Source organism: Lingula anatina, chromosome 10 (genome assembly GCF_051362555.1).
Source record: "Lingula anatina isolate TDL-2025a chromosome 10, LinAna3.0, whole genome shotgun sequence".
NCBI classification, from domain to species: Eukaryota; Metazoa; Brachiopoda; class Lingulata; order Lingulida; family Lingulidae; genus Lingula; species Lingula anatina.
The window spans coordinates 12,012,509-12,033,307 of record NC_141776.1 but is presented as its reverse complement, the minus strand read 5'-3'; the positions used below and the strand labels follow the sequence as shown (position 1 = coordinate 12,033,307).

The 20,799-nt window shown below is 36.7% G+C and overlaps 2 protein-coding genes across 10 annotated transcripts in view; one reads left to right on the top strand and one right to left on the bottom strand.

Annotated features, from left to right (window-relative positions):
• LOC106152493 (uncharacterized) overlaps positions 1-15,123 on the bottom strand; it is a 35,302-nt gene extending 20,179 nt beyond the window's left edge. The window contains exons 1-5 of one of the 4 annotated variants that reach the window (XM_086997126.1): positions 14,890-15,123; positions 10,480-10,599; positions 9,159-9,889; positions 6,856-8,155; positions 4,193-4,327 (exon numbers count right to left, since the gene is read on the bottom strand). In XM_086997126.1, the coding sequence (XP_086853252.1) occupies positions 4,193-4,327; positions 6,856-8,155; positions 9,159-9,889; positions 10,480-10,519 (2,206 nt within the window). In that variant the 5' untranslated portion in view covers positions 10,520-10,599; positions 14,890-15,123. The remainder of the gene's footprint in view (positions 1-4,192; positions 4,328-6,855; positions 8,156-9,158; positions 9,890-10,479; positions 10,600-14,889) is intronic. The other 3 variants (XM_086997124.1, XM_086997123.1, XM_086997125.1) reach the window with 3 other exon arrangements.
• A 10-nt stretch (positions 15,124-15,133) lies between these two features.
• Positions 15,134-20,799, top strand: part of LOC106152494 (uncharacterized) — a 29,568-nt gene continuing 23,902 nt past the window's right edge. For 2 of the 6 annotated variants that reach the window (XM_086997121.1, XM_086997122.1), the window contains exons 1-4: positions 15,134-15,205; positions 16,350-16,469; positions 17,581-18,311; positions 19,357-20,671. In XM_086997121.1, the coding sequence (XP_086853247.1) occupies positions 16,430-16,469; positions 17,581-18,311; positions 19,357-20,671 (2,086 nt within the window). In that variant the 5' untranslated portion in view covers positions 15,134-15,205; positions 16,350-16,429. The other 4 variants (XM_086997120.1, XM_086997117.1, XM_086997118.1 and 1 more) reach the window with 4 other exon arrangements.

The following is a 20,799-nucleotide window of genomic DNA, read 5'->3' as shown; positions in this document are numbered from 1 at the left end:
CCCCTTACCATCTGAAGTCCAATCTTAATCGTCCATCTAGCTGGAACTTGCTTTACCTCTTAATTAGAGGGTAAAGTGCCCTTCAGCTCACAGGTAGCTTTTGTCTTGAGTGTATCGAACGCGATATTTATCTCAGATAAAAATCTACCTGTGTGTTATTTTCAAAGAGCTGCTCCAGCAGACCTGGGGGCACTAGATAAATCTGATCATCGGGCTAAACAAGGAGCCAGAGAAACAAAGGAAGATTGATTTTTCCTGCAAAGTTTCAAAGAATTTGACACGGACTTGATCCAGCTTAACCCTCCAAACTAACTGGGTGGCATGGGCAATTTTTACAAAATTTACAAACAATTAAACTTAGATATATTACAATTTTATCCTTTAATATAATTTTGGGAGGCATGCACCCGCATGTAAGCTGGGTGATGTCAGTACAGTAAGCCCCTAGTTAAATAAATATACCCTTATGAGCAAGGGTTTTCCCAGCGAACCGTCCAGCCGTCATTTGGACGGCCGCTGACATCACGACACCGGACGGCCTACATGTATATTTTCAAAGACGGCTAGACGGCTTGCGACTTTTTTTTAATGACGTCTTGGCTTGTCGGGACAGCCGTGGACGTTGTAAGACATTTTCTTAGAGTAATTTGACATACCTAGCTTTTATGATGCGTCACAGATGAATGGTACTACTTTGTAGTGTACGCTGATATCCAGTCACGACGAAACTACTTCCTAAAGCTTACAAAACACAATAAAATGTTTCTATGAACTTTAAGATACACATTCCACGCCGTATGCAGCAGTGACAAGAGTGACCTTCATGCGGTACAAAACACTAAGCAAACTACAGGCCAATTTGTGAAAGGGGACACCTTCCAGACATTCATACGCACGGCAACTGACAAAGCTGATTGACAAAAAGGAAAATTTCAAACTTTCAGCGAGAGATCGTTCGCAATCCGAGAGAGACCAGGAGGCGATTTTCATATTTATTAAAGAGACTTCGTAAGCCAAATGGCGAGACGAGAACGCAATTTTCGTATCGTCAGCGTCGCAATCCGAGTGAAACGAGAAAGCTCATACTCGTTCAGTGGCTTTCGTTTGCGGAAGATCGTCAGCCGGAGATCGTTCTCGATTGTTTTTAACCCTCCATCCCTCCCCATTGGAATTTATAATTTTTAAAAATATTTTTCATTTCATTTGTACATTTCAAGTGACTTCATTAGCGGAAGATCGTCGGCGGGAGATCGTGAACGATCTGAGCGAGACAAGAAAGCAATAATGGTAATCTTTATTGCAGCTCTTAATATTGCTCTTTTGTTCTGTTACTGAAGTCTCTACTGTTAACAATGCTATTGTGCGCCTCAGCAAAACTACCGATCGCTATCTCACACCGGATACTGCGGTAAAGAAACAACAGCCCGACAGTACAACTCTTAATAGATTCTCCTGTTATCTGAATGAATGGATATGACGATGTGGTTTAGCGTCCTAAACTAACTGTACCGATCGTAATCTTGCACCTTGGGCCGCACACGTAGTACTCAGGTAAAGGTACGCTAGGGCAACATTGCCGACTGTTAGATCTTTATAAGCGCGTGAATAGCCCGGTGGCCGATTTTAAGGTGTACGAAATTCACGAAATCAAGATCGCGCAAAATTGCTTACTGGCCGAAATTCATGGTCCAGAAAAAACTCCAGACTGCCGATTTTAAGATCGTTCGAAATTCAAGAGCCGTTCGAAATTCATGGCACTTTACCGTATATATATATATATATATATATATATATATATATATATATATAGCTATTCTCAATAAGCAATGCTTTCGAGATACGGGGCCCTGCAGGACTGTCTATGGGCCATTAGCGTGCAGGACCGTTCCCGACCGCTTTTTAAAGCTTAAAAGCGATATTCAAAGGGACCCTACGTGCTGAATTCTTTCTTCTTTATTGTCAGCACAGAGATCGATTTATTTGACAACAATAAATATATTTGGTCATACTTGTTGCTATACAGAAAAGCAAAAATTATGATCAAATGATATCACGAAATCGGAATAAAAGTTATGAATAAATTATTGAAGAAGAAATGAGACAGCCTGCAAGGTGAACATAAACTGAATTGACTACCCCCGCCCACTAGAGGGCCCTGAAAATTTTTGGTATTTTAGATGGTGAATGGTGCCATTTGGTATGGTTTAGAACTATGATTCAACTAGTGAAAGTCTTATTTCAAGAGGTGAGGTTTTTTTACAGAAATTAAAAGGGGGGCGTCAGGACCCCCCTGACCCCCCTCTAAATCCAACACTGACAAGGTACCATTCAGTAGAAATTCCAATCAATTTCTAAATTTCCATGCATAAGGCATGATATTGCCCTTTCATTTCCAAATTACTCTCCCAAGAATGCATTCTAGACCCCCTCAGCATACCTCTCTTAACTCTAGGGGTTATCATAACTAGGACAGGTAACTACATGGCCGGGCTGGTAACTTTTCAGAGTTACCTGCCCGGCGGTCTGGCTAGTAATTTCCTTGAATTTCATACACTGCTATCACAGATATTTAGAAAATGTGACTAGCAAAGGTCTTCAAGACCATGGAACTTCAAAGTCACACCTTGAAAATGCCAATATGTGAAAAATTTAATTTTCACAAAAAAAAAAAAAAAAATGTTTAACTGCCAGAAAGAATTACCAAACAGACTGCACTGCCTACTGAAGCTGTATTTTAGTCCCATGTTTCTTTTCTGCAAGTTTGAGAACAGTAAGTGGCATGGTTATACTAAATAGTCATCATGGGAGCAGTGCCCAAAATAGGGGTTTCTTCAAATTTTGATGCAATATTACATAATGTTTAACAGCATAATAACCATCAATTTTTAATAATAAAATATAAGTATCTTGGATATTCAGAAATGTGACTAGCAAAGGTTTTCAGGCCCATGGAACTTCAAAGTCACACCTTGAAAATGCCAAAATGTAAACAAGACAGCACTGTTCTGAAATGTGTTTTTTTTTTCATTTTTAACAATTTTTAAACATATAACAAAATTAACTGTTTACTGCCATTTTTATATGATCAACTAAGAAAATTGATGAGATGGGAAAAATATCAACAGAACAGTGTTTAATGTCCAAATTCCTCCATTCTGAGTTTCTGAACATGGTGAATGATTGAATCTGACAAACTGCAATGATATGAGTTATTTCCATTTTTGAAACTCTATTACACAATACATGATAACAAGTTTACCATCACTTTTACATAATCATCTAACAATGTTGTAAAGATGCAGGCAATGTCAAACAAACACTTTTACGTATCTTATTAGTTAAATAATGAGACTGTTAACATGCCTAATAATTGAATCTGAGGAAATGTAAAAAAACAGCATAACTTATAAAATAATGGCCCTATTATGCTGATTTTCGAACTTGATCTGCGTTTTAGTAAGATTGATAACTCTTGTGAGTTTCATGACAACAGGCCTATCTGTTTTCCTTGAAATGTGTTAACAGTGTTGCATATATGCTGAAAAAAGAAAAAACAGCATAACTACTAAAATGGTGGCCCGATCATGCTGATTTTCCAACTTGATCTGCGTTTTAGTAAGATTGATTACTCCTGAGTTTCATGACAACAGGCCTATCAGTTTTCCTTGAAATGTGTTAACAGTGTTGCATATATGCTGAAAAGTGAAAAAACAGCATAACTTCTACAATAATGGCCCGATCATGCTGATTTTCCAACTTGATCTGCGTTTTAGTAAGATTGATTACTCCTGAGTTTCATGACAACAGGCCTATCAGTTTTCCTTGAAATGTGTTAACAGTGTTGCATATATGCTGAAAAGTGAAAAAACAGCATAACTTCCACAATAATGGCCCGATCATGCTGATTTCCGAACTTGAACTGCATTTTATGAATATTCATCAGCTCTGTAAATATAAAACCAAAAAGTAAAACTGTCTTCCACTTATGGTGTTAATGCTGAAAGTGCAGGGCGACGGCAACTGCGACAGCGACATGGACGGCGATGACAGACGCACGTGATGGCAATTTGTACAGACACATCTGTGTCTGTACATAAAAATGACTCGTATTCTGTAGTGTCAGTGAGTCATCTGACTCTCTAGTTCCAAATTGTAAATAAAACACTGCAGAGGTAAACTTTATCCACATTACCTGGAAAACTCTTTTTATATGAACCAAGAAGCCATGGGATTCTCAGCTCTGGGCACTCTAATACTGCAGCTCTGTTGATATTGAGCAATGCATTAAATCTTGCCAATATGGCTGGGGGTTCATGGTGCTCCAAAACTAAAAGATAATAATAAAATAAACTAAAGGATCACAGAGGCGATGCCGCCTCCGGATATTGTACCACCAGCTGGAGTAAGCGCATTCGTATGGACCCCCCCCCCCTCCAAAAAGGGACACCATCACCAGTCTTGTGCTTGACAAGCTCTATAAAATGCAATCAACAAGATTTCTCAAAATATGCAAAAAAATATAACTAAAAATGGTACAATCAAGCAGATTTTCGAATTGACTTGCATTTTCCTACCCTTGATCACTCCTGTGATTCTCTAGACAAAAGGCCTATTGGTTTTCCTTGAAATGTGTTGTCAGTAGTGCATATATGCTGACAAAAGAGAAAACCTAGGGGCAACAACGGGCACATCTCTGCTAGTTTTGAAGATGTGAGAGGCAAGAAAATATGCAAAGCTCAGTTCATGGTGAAAAAGTAGGTTAAAGGTCAATTTCAATATCATAGTATATGAATTTCTATTCAAGTTCAATAGCAACCATGGGCATTTCTTTGCCAATTTTGCAGATTTAAAGGCCAGAAAACATGCAAAAAGCAGTTCATCATAAAAAGTAGGTCAAAGGTCAATCTCAAGGTCACAGATTGCTGGTGTATTACTTCGTATTCAAGTTCAATGATGATGATGATTTATTCTTTTTAGTTTAATACATTACAATCTGTATAGACACAGAAGACATATACAATCAAGGCTTTACATACAGAAATAAATTATGAATACACCATACATATACAAGTATTTCATTTACATATCTGGAAGGTTAACATTGTTATCTACAATTTCACTTCTTAGAGTAAAGGCATTCAATAAAAACTAGCCAGTGACAAAAATACTCTCTTCGTTCTCGTCAGACATTATAGTTGTAAACAAATATTTATTTGGAAAGCGGGATGTCCATTCAGTTCTAAAATATTTCAATCTGAATTCATCGTACAAGGGGCATCAAAGTAAAAAATGCATTTCATCTTCTACTATGTGAATAGTATAGTAACTATGGACCTATCTCTGCCAGTTTTGGAGATAGAAGGGAACAAAAATTTGCAAAGTTCAGTTCATAGTAAAAAGCAGTTCAAAGGTCAATTTTAAGGTCACAGTAAATTGCCAGTATATGACTTCCTATTCAAGTTCAATATTAACTATGGGCATATCTTTGCCAGTTTTGGACATAAAAGGGAATGGAAATTTGTAAAGTTCAATTCATGATGAAAAGTAGGTCAAAGGTCAATTTCAAGGTCACACTTGCAGAGATAGGTCCATAGTGACTGTTGAACTTGAATAGGAAGTCATATACTGGCAATCTAAGTGAGACCTTGAAATTGACCTTTGACCTACTTTTCATCATGAATTGAAGTTTACAAATTTTGGTTCCCTTTTATCTCCAAAACTGGCAGAGATAGGTCCATAGTTACTACTGAACTTGAATAGGAAGTCATATACTGGCAATCTAAATGTGACCTCGAAATTGACCTTTGACCTACTTTATACCATAAACTGAACTTTGCAACTTTTTAAAGCTTTTATTTTCAAAACTGGCAGAGATACTGCCATAGTTACTATTGAATTTGAATAGAAAGTCATACGAGGCAATTTACTGTGACCTTAAAATTGACCTCTGACCTATTTTTAACCATGAACTGAACTTTGCAAATTTTGGTTCCCTTTGATCTTCAAAACTGGCAGAGATAAGTCCATAGTTACTATTGAACTTGAATATGAAGTCATTAGAAGCAGTTTACTGTGACCTTAAAATTGACCTTTGACCTACTTTTTTACCATGAACTTAACTTTGCACGTTTTGGTTCCCTTTTATCTCCAAAACTGGCAGAGATATGTCCATAGTTGCTATTGAACTTGACTAGGAAGTCATATACTGAAAATTTACTGTGACCTTGAAATTGCCCTTTGACCTACCTTACTATGAACTGAACTTTGATTGTACCATTTTTAGTTATATATTTTTTTGCATATTTTGAGAATTCTTGTTGATTGCATTTTTTACAGCTTGTCAAGCACAAGACTGTTGGTGATGTCCCTTTTTTGTGTGTGTGGGGGGGTATATACGATCGCGCTTACTCCAGCTGGTGGTACAATATTCGGAGGCGGTATCGCCTCTCTGATCCTCTAGTTTAACTAGCATTTAATTACGGTTATCCCAACTAGTATATAATAATGCAGTCAAATGACTCGAGAGAATTTTGATCATTCAATATTAGGTCCATGCTATTTGTGAAAAAGTTTTGCATAAAGACACAGTACTCGAGTTTCAAATTATAAATCTTTAATATCCTTTAATATTTCAGTTGAAACGCCCTTTAGAAACAAATAAATTCTGAAAACAAAAAACACTTTATTTCGTATAACGAATGGAGATTACAAACCATTTTATTATATATATGTAACTGCAAGAAAATTAAGAAAGCTGGCAAGGCCTGGGCTAGTCACCCTTGTGAAAATTTAAAGTGCCTAGGTGTTCACTCCTCATGTGTAAAAACAACATAGGGAATATTTCAAAATACTTACTGATCATATCAGGTTCAAGAGCTTCTAAAAACTCGAGGCTGGTAAGAAGGTAGAAAGCATCTGTGGGGTACTCCTGTTTAAGGCAGGCTCTGTCAACTGCTTTTGCCCATGTGACAATTCCTGCTCTCTTGTTCCTCTCCAAGTTGTCCTTGTCTGGCATTGTTATATCCTTCAAAGACATTTCATCGAGTAGTTTGCCAATAACACGGAATTCTTCCAAGTCATGAAATGCTTTTAAAATATTCCGGGGAATAAGAGAAATCACTTTATGAACATCTCCAGACTTCATACGCTCTAGTAATGGTCTTGCTAAAAATGGTTGACTTGGTTTAGATGAAAAAGAAATAATGATTGAGGTAATGTGCATCAATTCCTTGACTGGTAGCATATAACATCTACTCTGCAAGTGCCTGGTTAATAATGACACCAGCTCATTATCCCTGATGCCATAAAATGGATGTGCCAACGCTGAAATACATTCTAAAATCATTCTTAATTCACGTGGATGCCCATTTAAGTCATTCCAACAATGCAGAAAACACATTATGAACTCTTTCTGACTTGCATTTTTGACTGACCCAAGAATTCTATGACCACTTTTTAGCACGTCTGCTACCTCTATCAGGCTGAAGACACTCCCCTGACGTAAACTTTTAAAGAGTTCCTCTTGCAAGATCCACCAGTCAGAATCCTTAAACAAACCAGTGCTTACTGCACAAAGCAAACCCCCAAAATCTGGACCCGGCAACTGACTGCTACCTTTCTCCATATTTACATCAACATCAACTTTGGGTATCAAATCAGTCTGGTATTTTGAGTTACTTAAAGGTTCACTGCCATGGAACCCAGATATGGATTGTACACAGCTGTTGAGAACACTACGGCGCAAACTAACTGCACGATGGTTTAAATTACCAATAACCATAAGACCTTGCCGTGTGATATGGTGGCCAAGAACAGAGACAACATCTTCTTTGTTGGCTTGCAGAGTGGAAAAGACAATCTCCTGCAGGGGAAAGTATTCATCTGTTTTAATACTTCTATTTGGACTGTAAAGTCCAAATTTTCTTGGGGCAGACATAAACAATATAACATGCTTGATGATCTCAGCAGCATCTTGGTTGAGAATACGGAGATCATGCTTCTCCACCTCAGAATTGACGCGACTGGCAACATCCCTAAACATGTTGTCGCTCATAAAATGACTCAATTTTTCAGCTATTTGTAAAACTGATACCAGATCATGGTGTTCAAAATCCTTTTCATTTTCCCTAAGTACATCTTTGAAGCGTTCCACTACCTGAAAAAGAAATAATTACGAGTACTGTAAAATTTACACACTCATCAGCCTCAACTTTAACATGTTTTCATAAGGCTACATTTTATTAAATTTATCAAAACAGCAGGTGTTTGTACAACAGAAATGGTTAAATTGTTCCCTTTTTATTGGTCAGAGAAAGTTTTCCTTAAAGTCTGTGTCTGTGCATAAAAACGGCATGCCTTTTTAGTGTTGATTTCTATATCACAAACTTTGAATGCTTAAACGCTGAACAAAAACTCCTAAAGAAATTTTTTTCATTTCAGGAAGGAGAAATTCATACTGGGGACTTGGTTTTTCAGTATTTTTCTTTTTTTTTTTTTAATTCAACATAGCCACACACACACACATGCTTTAAAGCTTGTAATGGCAGTGGTTGGTAGTGCAATGCATTTTTGATGTTTTATAGCTTCACATTTGTCAGAGCTGCATTAAGCCTGGTTTATTTTCTGAAATTAACCTGAGGAAATCATAGACTGGGTTCTCATACCTAGATAAATCTAACAGGATCTTTCTATCTCCAAGGGTTTTTCTTTCTTCTTAATTGCCATAAGCTTAAGCAGCTTAGATGTCTGGCACGCCTACTGGAGCTGCTAAACAATAGTTAATTATCTCCAGCAGCTTCAGTAGGTGTGACGGACACCTAAGCTGCTTAAGTTGATTGCAATTTAGCAAGAATCCCATTGGAGATAGATCGATCCACAGTAAGTACAAGGGACTGGGAATTGTCCCACAGACATGTACTCTTTTCATCTACCGCCATGCTGATATTGTAAATTGATTGGAAAATAAACACCATGTCAACTTCCAGTTATTTCATAAGTTTACCATACATTTTTTAATTTCAAGTTTTTAAAACTTATTTTAATGTCCTTTGCAGACATTTCAGGATTAAAACAATTATTAGTATTGTACTGACATAAATTACTTTTTGTTTAAATATAATTATTAAAAAGTACTACAAAAACCATAAGTACTCACACACCTCAGATATAACATCCCCTCTCCAAGCAGTTTTCTCTGTGATAAACAACTGTTGGCAGACTGCTGATAGTGGCACCAGAGCTGGCAGGTCAGCAGTGCCACAGCGCTGGACACAGGTCAGCAACAGGTCCCATGTCACCACCGGATGAATAAAGTGGACACCCAACTGCATCAAGTTAAGCACCAGAGTGGACAATGACTTTAATTCCATTGTGTCTTTTTCCTCATCAGCTTTGTCTAATATCATGTTCAATTCTGTCTCCACCTTTTTTAAATGAGGAGAAAGACACCTGTTGATGTCACTTTGAAGGTACAATTCTCTATAACATATCGCTGGGTCAGATTTATCAAGCCAGTTGATATTGAGGCTTTCATATACTTCCTGTTTTATTTTCTGCATAAGTTCCACAACCTCTTTCCCACTTGCATTACCCATATCTGTGTGGTAGTTGACAACCCCCTGCTGTCTACGACAAAAGAAGAGGTTTTTACCAAGATCTCCAGCACAAGGAATTGTCTTCTTCAAGCTACACATGTTGTATGTGCAGTATGCTGTTGAACACCTTGCTGTGTTATGCTTCCTGGGATATAGCCTGCCACTGAAACTGGATATCTTGTGAAATCCTGTGGCCTTTCTTGTTACCTGAACACCCCTCCCTGTGCCACTGCTCTCCAAAATGTGACCAGGTCCAAAGGCACGTAGGCTCTTGTTAAAAGACCACATTGGCATCACTATAATAATAATAATAATAATAATAATAATAATAATAATAATAATAATTTCTTAAAAGGTGAACACCCAAAAACTCAATTTGCCTTTATAATAATACTTTATCCTTTGAAACCCTTAAAGACAACTTGGACAATGGTGACTTTTTAAAAAAAATTTTAGATTTAAAGATTTTTAAAAATAACTCGACAGTAAAGGAAATCAAACACATACAAAACACACACACAAAAAATATTGCAACAATAATTACAAAGAATTTTCACGACAGTTCATTTAACACTGGCAACATTCTATACGAGTAAACCACCAGCAAACTTTTTTTTGAGTTATGTACCAAAATTATAACTCATATAATGAGAAGAAAAGCTAATCTACCTCAACTTTCAGACATGAAAAAATATGACTTAATTACTAACTAATACCAAAAGTTTCCCTGCTCATTTAGGGACCAATGGTCCATTCAGGATGAGAAGAGGTGAATGCTAGCTAGGCCACGACCTATGGCGGACCTACATGAAAAGAAGACTGCTTAATCTTGTAATGGTCTGTCCCCCTCTCACGCGGCTCCCCACTCTTTACATTCAATATTTACCTTTAGAACAGCATACTGATAACCCTCTTGATGCAACCATAATGGTCTTGAAAAGTTCTCTGCAGAACTTTGTCTCGATCAACACCTATCAAATAATCTGTACAAGACCCAAAAAACTATCTGAAATAAAGCAAGACATTTTATTTTTAAAAGCTGACAAATAATCCTTAGCTTCTGAAATAACTTCTGAGTTACATGAATTTTCTTGCATCTGTATCCTTTGCTCCCCCACATCGTTATTTTATCACATCAATACATCCCCACCATTACTATCCACCTCCTGCCATCTTTTCTCCCCTTTAGTTAAAATAGATACCTCTGACCAATTAAAATGTGATATTAAAACATAATAAATCTTAAATAAATCTGAAAACTTGAAAAGCGAATATTTTTTTTTCAAATCATCATCTGAAAATTGATGTGGAGGAGTAACGATGTGGAGGCTATCAATGTGAGTCATATCATACTTTTGCTAGCCTAAACGAAGAAACAATGTGAAGCTTGTGAGATAAGTAAAGATATGACCCATACCTGATAATTTACAGTTACTGTTGTTTAAAGGTGTGCTTAAGCAGTTACAGCTGTTGAACAGTTTGTGTTCAAGTTAACCCAGCATGTTAACGTGTTAAAAGTAAAAGATAAATGAAAGGGGATGTAACAGTATGTTGTTAAATGAACTATTTTTTATTGCACTGTGTGTATACAATACTATGTACTGGTGTACCTAACACTCGCCAATTTAGCCAAAAGCTAAAACTGACTTAAATTGGCTAATCAAAAAGGGCTTGATTTGACTTGTTTTAGTCAAATTATAACCATTTGGATAACAAAGGATGAGTGCGAATAAGGGGGTGAAAGTGCCCACTTTTGTACATGAAAAATAAATTGTGAATGAATGAAAAAAAATTGATGCCAAATTAAAGTTGGGGTCTTACACTTTTATGATCCACTTAAAAAAAAATTTTTATTGAATTTGAAATATAAAAAATTAATGTCAAAATGACCTTGTCAAATATTCATGAAAATGTGTGTTTTAGGGGGGGTCTGAATTGCAATGCTCCATATCTTTAGTTATAGTAAGGTGACAACTGTGAAATTTTGTAATTGGGTACAGAAGGTGCCCATGTAAAAAAGTAAGGCAATATGTGGCCAATCATTGCTTGTGATCAATATTCTGATTGCTTTATTTATACATGTAGTGCTAACTGAAAGAAGAATCTTACAGTGACTTGAGGATAAAAGATGTTCATTTTTTATATGAGCCCCTGCCTCAGACAAGCTAATTATTCACGGTTGAAAAGACATGAATATAAGGTGAGATATATGTGAAAATCAGCTTGTCTGAGGGTTGGGCTCGATATGTACTCAAACAAAATAGGGACATTTTCAGTCCATATGCTGGCAGGCGGCCATGTTTATTCTTGCCATGAGGTAGCTGCTACATGCTTACAGAGGATGGCTAGGCAGATACAGTGAACCTTTTGTACAAAAAGAACAACCCTAAATAAAATGAAGGTCTTTGAAAGGAAAATAGGAGTTAGAGTCAGTAAAATATTTTCAATTACAACCCCCCCCCCCAAAAAAAAAAAAAAAAAGAAAAGTCATTTTCATATATTTAATGCATGCTATCATAAAAAAAAATTAATTTTCATGTAATGCATGCTATCAAAAAAAAATAAATAAATAAAATAAATAATAATAATAATAATAAATAAATAAAAGGGGGAATATGGATAGGAAATAGAGTCCAAATACAGTAAGTATATCTTACTTTCATTCCTATTTCTTAAGATTAAGAAATATGTAAAATGTGCTTCAGATATTCAAAGTTATATAAATTATCATTATAGCAGATGTACATTATGGTGGCTCCTACTTTATATAGAAACCCATGCTGTAATAGACCTCTACACATAAGGGTGGCTTGATCCAACCCCCTCTAATGGGCATGAAAGTACATTTTGTACAACCAAAATTGTTGTGTAAATGTCCCTTTTTATGTCTATTTTGCACAAAATAAAATAAAAGGTTCCATCACACACACCCTAGTTTTGTTACATATGACCTAATCTTCCACATAAGCACTATTCATATGTAGTAGCTTTGCAGAGTTTTTTTTTCTTCTTTTTTTTATTATTACATAATCATATATGAAATACTTTTTAGGTGATTTAATTTCATTGTCATACAGATTATTGGCCATAACTGTTATTATGTATAAGTAATTATATTATGTATAACATATATTATGTATAAGTGAAATCAGTGATGGCTTCTATGAGAAAATACCGTAATATACCACCCCTCACTCTCTTCTCTAGGATTAAAAAAAACAATAATTAATATCCCATTTACTTGTGCCACACCACAATTATTTAACATATAACTCTTTTTTACATCACAAGACAAGTTTCATTAGAAAAAAAATCGTATATGTAATATAAATGCTGAAACAAGTTGCTCTGATTCATTAGACTGCATACAACAGGTAAACCCGGCTACCCTCCCCCCCCCCCCCCCCCACACACACACACATATAACTCATTAAAATACTAAGTTACGATGCCTCAAACCAAATAATATTTTTCCATGCAACAAATATGTGCATAAACTTTATAATAGCAAATTATTTTTAAATTTTGACGATGGGCACTTTGCCAATGGTTATTCACACTCATCCTTTAGAAAAAAAAATAGTGATTTGGCTAAGAGAGAAAAATTGCTAGTGTACTAGTACTGTTATCCCAGTGTACTAGTACTATATGTCAAGTCGCTTCACTATGTGCATGAATATGAGTAATTAAGTAGTGACCAGTGCATTGCTTCAGATCTTTTGTCATGACTCCTCCCCCTATTTATTCAGCAACAATGCGCGGGAGGTTCTGTGTTGAAGAGTAATGGTATAATGGTAATTTTACATGGGATGTACGGGCATCGATGCAGGGATCTATCTGTGTGAAGTCGTATCTATGCACATAATGTAAAAATTTTCTAGGGGGGAGTGTCAGTATCGGTGTGGGGGGCTATTATCACGACCTCTTATGGAAGTCACAGTATTCTGTTCAAAACTTGGAAGGTATAAAGTTTGTAACGTGACAGAAAGTCCCTCATAACAGATGGTCTGCTTCCCGTTCATTTGTACTGGTGAGTCTTGCCTTAGATTTTGACCGACATAGGACTAACCCTAACCAATGTAACCATTATAACTGGGTGTGACTGAAATGCACAATACACTGCAATACAGCACAACACAGTGCAATACACTTGATAACACAAGTCCAGTTGCAAGTAAACACAGGAAAGGGTAATCTCAAATAAAATAGGGTGATATGAAAGCAAAATATAGTACATAGTAATTAATATTGCTGATACAACTTGACAATTTTTTCATTGTTTGGTCAGCCGCCATGTTGGCGAATAGCTCTTCTTGGCCAGTAATATATCCAAGAAGAGCCAATCGCCAACATGGCTGCCAACCGGACAATATAAAAGTTTTGCTGATTTGTTAAGTTATATCAATGATATTACTTACCTAGTAATATAGGTTGTTTTTATATCACCCTACTTTGCTGGGAATGGTCATTTCTTTTGTGTAATAGCAACTAGATTTGATTTTTGAAGTGTATTGCACTGTGTTGCGCTGTATTGCGCAATTCAGTCACAAAGTCTATAGAACTATATAGAGCGCATTCTCAACGAATTAAGCCAGGCTTTACAAAGCCGGTGACCTAAAAATGGCGGACGTACATGAAAGAAAAACCGCCTAATCTTTTAATAGTCTCTCCGCCTCTCACACGCCTCCCCACACGTCGTCCCTGCGGGGTACAGTAATTAAATCTCGGGTCCGAACATTAATATTTCCGTGAATATCTCTGTTGATATTATCTCCGTAGATAGTCGATTCATTGCTGCTCTACGGGCCAAATTATTCCTTTTTCGTCTCTGTTTTCAAAGATAATAGAACAGAAGAGCTTTTTTCCTTCGATCGCCTTCAGCCGCCATGGTTTCTTCACCACGAGTATAACTGATGAGCATGCGCACTTAATATTTCTCAGGTAGCTTCCGCATGGCGAACGGAGCCGAGATTTAATTACTGTACCCCGCAGGGACGACGTGTGGGGAGGCGGAGAGACTATTAAAAGATTAGGCGGTTTTTCTTTCATGTACGTCCACCATTTTTAGGTCACCGGCTTTGTAAAGCCTGGCTTAACTCGTTGAGAATGCGCTCATAGTTATATAACTACAACGACTCCGAAGGAGAGCAGACTTTCCGTTACACGGGCCCTCAGTTTCAGTCGATCGCTTTGCCGTGTTGTGAGAAAATGTTATATTTCTGGTACAGTCTGTGGTAAGCTGTTCAATACGAGGTTGCATCCTTTCAATCAAATTGAATAGGCTCCTTACACTCACCGTATATTCATGGTGCATCCACTCGTCTTTTTGATTGTGACCAACCCATGCTTCCACTCTTGCAACGATCACCTTGAAACGATTGTCGTAAAATTCCTACGTGATTTAAAAAACGGGTGCATTATCACATGTAGCTTGATAATACCATATACCCTATGGTTTATATCAATCAAGTTCTTCTCCTCGTATTATGGTCACCACAGGATCACCTTTCGGTCATCCAAAATAATTACCGTTTTATAAGTGATCACATGGTACCCACAATTCATCACGGCAGACAGGAACCACGAGTTTTGTGTAGAAGTCCTACCCTAAGGTAGGTCCTCTAAGTTAAGGGCCAGCGTACTTACTCTGATCATAGAAGTTCTGTGATTTGATTGCAAGAATGAAACTGTCGTATTGAACAGCTTACCATCATTATGACTGCACAACGGATGATTAGAAATATCCAAAACGAACGACTTCAAATAGAACTGAAACGGTTCAATAAGGCAATATAATTAATAAAATTGCTCGTAGAGAGCAAAAAAAAAAAAAAAAAAAAAAAAAAAATCTTGCAAAAGTTGTAAATTTTTTCAAATTTCAATTTACTTTTAATTTTTATTCATTTTTGAATCTAGTAATATTTAGATTTAATTACAAATTAAACGAGAAAATGCAAGTTGTACTGGCAGCATATTTATTCTATCTAAATCTAACTTTGTTTTACACTGCATTATAATTGCATAAATGATTGCCATATTTTTTAGTCTATTTCATAAGTAGATATCTGATAATAATGTAACTATCTTTTCATATAAATAAATAAAACAACGTTGACATATGCTTAAATATGCAACAAAAAAAAAAAAAAAAATAGAAACAAAATAAAGCAAAAAAAAAAAAAAAAATAAAAAGTCACATGCCACACCAGGGCTCGAAACCGAGCCCTCCCGCTTACAGAGCGACCACCAAAAACTAATCATCTCTTCCTTGGCCCACTTCTGACAGTTCCTGAAAATTTCATCAAAATTGGTACATAACTTTTTGAGTTATGTTGATGACAGACAAACAGGGGTGAAAACGACCTCCTTGGCGGAGGTAATTAGAGGTATCTACTTTCTGTTAACCATGGGAGGGTAAAGATGGCAGGAGGTGGATAGTAATTGGTGCGGGAGGGGTCGTAGCAATAGTCCGAAGGTTCAATAGTCTGAAGGTACTTTGGTCCAAATGTTCACTATAAAATCTTTGGACCAACGAACCCTTGACGAACTGATGAAAATATTACGATTTTTTGGACCAATGAACCTTTGGACAATCAAGACGCTCCCGTGTGGGAATGTAATGATGTGGGAAAGTAACGATGTGGGGGAGCAAAGGATACATGGATGCAAGAAACTTCATGTAAGTTACTTAGAAGTTATTTCAGAAGTTAAGGATTATTTGACACCTTAATTGAAGTATATTTTTCTTTATTTCAGATAGTTTCTCGGGTCTTCTACAAATTATTTGATAAGTGTTGATCTAGACAAAGTTCTGCAGAGAACTTTTCAAGACCATTATGCTTGCATCAAGAGGGTTATCAGCATGCTGTTCTAAAGGTAAATATTGAATGTAACAAAAAGTAATGCTGAGAGGAAGCAATAACATAAGAGCTGGTTGTGCCAAGTTCCAAAAGTCACAGTTATAATCTTTATTAAATTTTCAGTAGAAAATATAACACATTGACATGTGTAAATATAATCCCTTCACATGTCACATTTCCATGTTAGAAGTGAGAAATACTGGAAGGCCAGGAATTTTTAATTTTTTTTAAAATTTAAACCTCTTCTGTCATTTGTCTTACCTAGTTGCCATTGATTCTGTTTCTTTGAATTTATTTATGTCGGTATATATATGTTAATATGTAGGCACTGTATACATGTGTCCTTATATCCTGATCATTATCATTATTATGTCAATGTTACAACCTGTTGTCCACCCTAACTAAGGGACCATTCAGAATGAGAAGAAACGAGTGCTAGCTAGGCCACGACCTAAATATGGTGGACCTACGTGAAAAGAAGACTGCTAAATCCTGTAATGGTCTCTCCGCCTCTCACATAGCTCCCCATGCATCGTCCCTCAACTGGTTGAATTGAGCCGAGATTTAATTACTGTGCTCCTGCAGGAACTATACGTGGAGAGGCGTGTGAGAGACGGAGGGACCATTACAGGATTAAGTGGGCTACCTTTCACGTAGGTCCACCATATTTAGGTCATGGCCTAGCTAGCATTCAGCTCTTCTCATTCTGAATGGTCCCTAAATCAGCAGGGAAACTTTTAGTATTAGTAATTAAGTCATTTTTTTTCATGTCTGAAAGTTGAGGTAGATTAGCTTTTCTTCTCATAATATGAGTTATAATTTTGGTATATAACTCAAAAGAAGTTTGCAGTTTTGTTTTTGTGTTTTATGAACTATCATGAAAATTGTTTGTAATTATTGTTGTAATATTTTTTGTGTGTATGAGTTTTGTATGTGTTAATTTGCTTTGCTGTCGAGTTATTTTTTAAAAATCTATAAATCTAAAAAATTAAAAAAGGTTTTCACCATTGCCCAAGTTGTCTTTAGTCAGTTTTTTCAAAGGATAAAGTATTATTATAAAGGCAAATTGAGATTTTGGGAGTTCAGCTTTTAAGAAATTATTATTATTATTATTATTATTATTATAGTGATGCCAATGGGGTCTTTTAGCAAGAGCCTACGTGCCTTTGGACCTGGTCACATTTTGAAGAGCAGTGGCACAGGGAGGGGTGTTCAGATAACAAGAAAGGCCACAGGATTTCACAAGATATCCAGTTTCAGTGGCAGGCTATATCCCAGGAAGCTTAACACAGCAAGGTGTTCAACAGCATACTGCACATACAACATGTGTAGCTTGAAGAAGACAATTCCTTGTGCTGGAGATCTTGGTAAAAACCTCTTCTTTTGTAGTAGACAGCAGGGGGTTGTCAACTACCACACAGATATGGGTAATGCAGGTGGGAAAGAGGTTGTGGAACTTATGCAGAAAATAAAACAGGAAGTATATGAAAGCCTCAATATCAACTGGCTTGATAAATCTGACCCAGCGATATGTTATAGAGAATTGTACCTTCAAAACGACATCAACAGGTGTCTTTCTCCTCATTTAAAAAAGGTCGAGACAGAACTGAACATGATATTAGACAAAGCTGATGAGGAAAAAGACGCAATGGAATTAAAGTCATTGTCCACTCTGGTGCTTAACTTGATGCAGTTGGGTGTCCACTTTATTCATCCGGTGGTGACGTGGGACCTGTTGCTGACCTGTGTCCAGCGCTGTGGCACTGCTGACCTGCCAGCTCTAGTACCCCTATCAGCAGTCTGCCAACAGTTGTTTATCACAGAGAAAGCTGCTTGGAGAGGGGATGTTATATCTGAGGTGTGTGAGTACTTATGGTTTTTGTAGTTCTTTTTAATAATTATATTTAAACAAAAAGTAATTTATGTCAGTAAAATAAAAATAATTGTTTTAATCCTGAAATGTCTGCAAAGGACATTAAAATGAGTTTTTAATAACTGCTTTAATCTTGAAGTTAAAAAATGTATGGTAAACTTATGAAATTACTGGAAGTTGACATGGTGTTTATTTTCCAATCAATCTACAATATCAGCATGGCGGTAGATGAAAAGAGTACGTCTATAGGGCAGTTCCCAGTCCCTTGTACTTACTGTGGATCGATCTTTCTCCAAGGGGATTCTAGCTTGATTGCAATCAATTTAAGCAGCTTAGATGTCTGTCACACCTATTGAAGCTGCTGGAGATAATTAACTATTGTTTAGCAGCTCCAGTAGGCGTGCCAGACATCTAAGCTGCTTAAGCTGATGGCAATTTAGCCAAAAAAAAAGAAAAAACCTTGGAGATGGATCGATCCTGTTGGATTTATCTAGGTGTGAGAACCCAGTCTATGATTTCCTCAGGTTAATTTCAGAAAATAAACCAGGCTTAATGCAGCTGCTGCTCTGACAAATGTGAAGATATAAAACATCAAAAATACATTGCATTACCAACCACTGCCATTACAAGCTTTACAGCATTTTTTTTTTTTTTTTTTTTTTTTTGTGTGTGGCTATGTTGAATTTAAAAAAAAAGAAAAAATGCTAAAAAACCAAGTCTCCAGTATGAATTTCTCCTTCCTGAAATGAAAAAAAAGTCTTTAGCAGTTTTTGTTCAGCTTTTAAGCAGTCAAAGTTTGAGGTTTAGAAATAGACATTAAAAAGGCATGCCATTTTTATGCACAGACACAGACTTTTAGAAAAACTTTCTCTGACCAATAAATAGGGAACAATTTAACCATTTCTGTTGTACAAACACCTGCTGTTTTGATAAATTTAATAAAATGTAGCCTTATGAAAACATGTTAAAGTTGAGGATGATGAGTGTGTGAATTTTACAGTTACTGTACTCATAATTATTTCTTTTTCAGGTAGTGGAACGCTTCAAAGATGTACTTAGGGAAAATGAAAAGGGTTTTGAACACCATGATCTGGTATCAGTTTTACAAATAGCTGAAAAATTGAGTCATTTTATGAGCGACAACATGTTTAGGGATGTTGCCAGTCGCATCAATTCAGAGGTGGAGAAGCATGATCTCGGTTTTCTCAACCAAAATGCTGCCGAGATTATCAAGCATGTTATATTGTTTATGTCTGCCCCAAGAAAATTTGGCCTTTACAGTCCAAATAGAAGTATTAATACAGATGAATACTTTCCCCTGCAGGAGATTGTCTTTTCCACTCTGCAAGCCAACAAAGAAGATGTTGTCTCTGTTCTTGGCCACCATATCACACGGCAAGGTCTTATGGTTATTGGTAATTTAAACCATCGTGCAGTTAGTTTGCGCCGTAGTGTTCTCAACAGCTGTGTACAATCCATATCTGGGTTCCATGGCATTGAACCTTTAAGTAACTCAAAATACAAGACTGATTTGATACCCCAAGTTGATGTTGATGTAAATATGGAGAAAGGTAGTAGTCATTTGCTAGGTCCAGATTTTGGGCGTTTGCTTTGTGCAGTAAGCACTGGTTTGTTTAAGGATACTGACTGGTGGATCTTGCAAGAGGAACTCTTTCAAAGTTTACGTCAGGGGAGTGTCTTCAGCCTGATAGAGGTAGCAGAAATGCTACTAAGTGACCATAGCATTCTTTGGTCAGTCAAAAAAGCAAGTCAGAAAGAGTTCACAATGTGTTTTCTGCATTGTTGGAATGACTTAAATGGGCATCCACGTGAATTAAGAATGATTTTAGAATGTATTGCAGTGTTGGCACATCCATTTTATGGCATCAGGGATAATGAGCTGGTGTCATTATTAACCAGGCACTTGCAGAGTAGATGTTATATGCTACCAGTCAGGCAATTGATACACATTACCTCGATCATTATTTCTTATTCATCTAAAGCCAGTCCACCATTTTTAGCAAGACCATTACTTGAGCGTTTGAAGTCTGGAGATGTTCATAAAATGGTTTCTCTTCTTCCCCGGTATGTTTTAAAAGCATTTCGTGACTTGGAAGAATTCCGTGTTATTGGCAAACTACTCGATGAAATGTACTACAGCCTGTCTTTAAACGATATAACAAAGCCAGACAAGGACAACTTGAAGTGGAGCAGAAGAAAAGGAATTGTTACTAGGTGGCCAAAAGCAGTTGACAGAGCCTGCCTTAAACAGAAGTACCCCACAGATGCTTTCTACCTCATTACCAGCCTCGAGTTTTTAGAAGCTCTTGAACCTCGTATGCTCAGTGAGTATTTTGAAATATTCCCTATATTGTTTTTACACATGAGGAGTGAACACCTAGGAACTTTAAATTTTCACAAGGGTGACTAGCCCTGGCCTTGCCAGCTTTCTTGGTTTTCTTGCAGTTATATA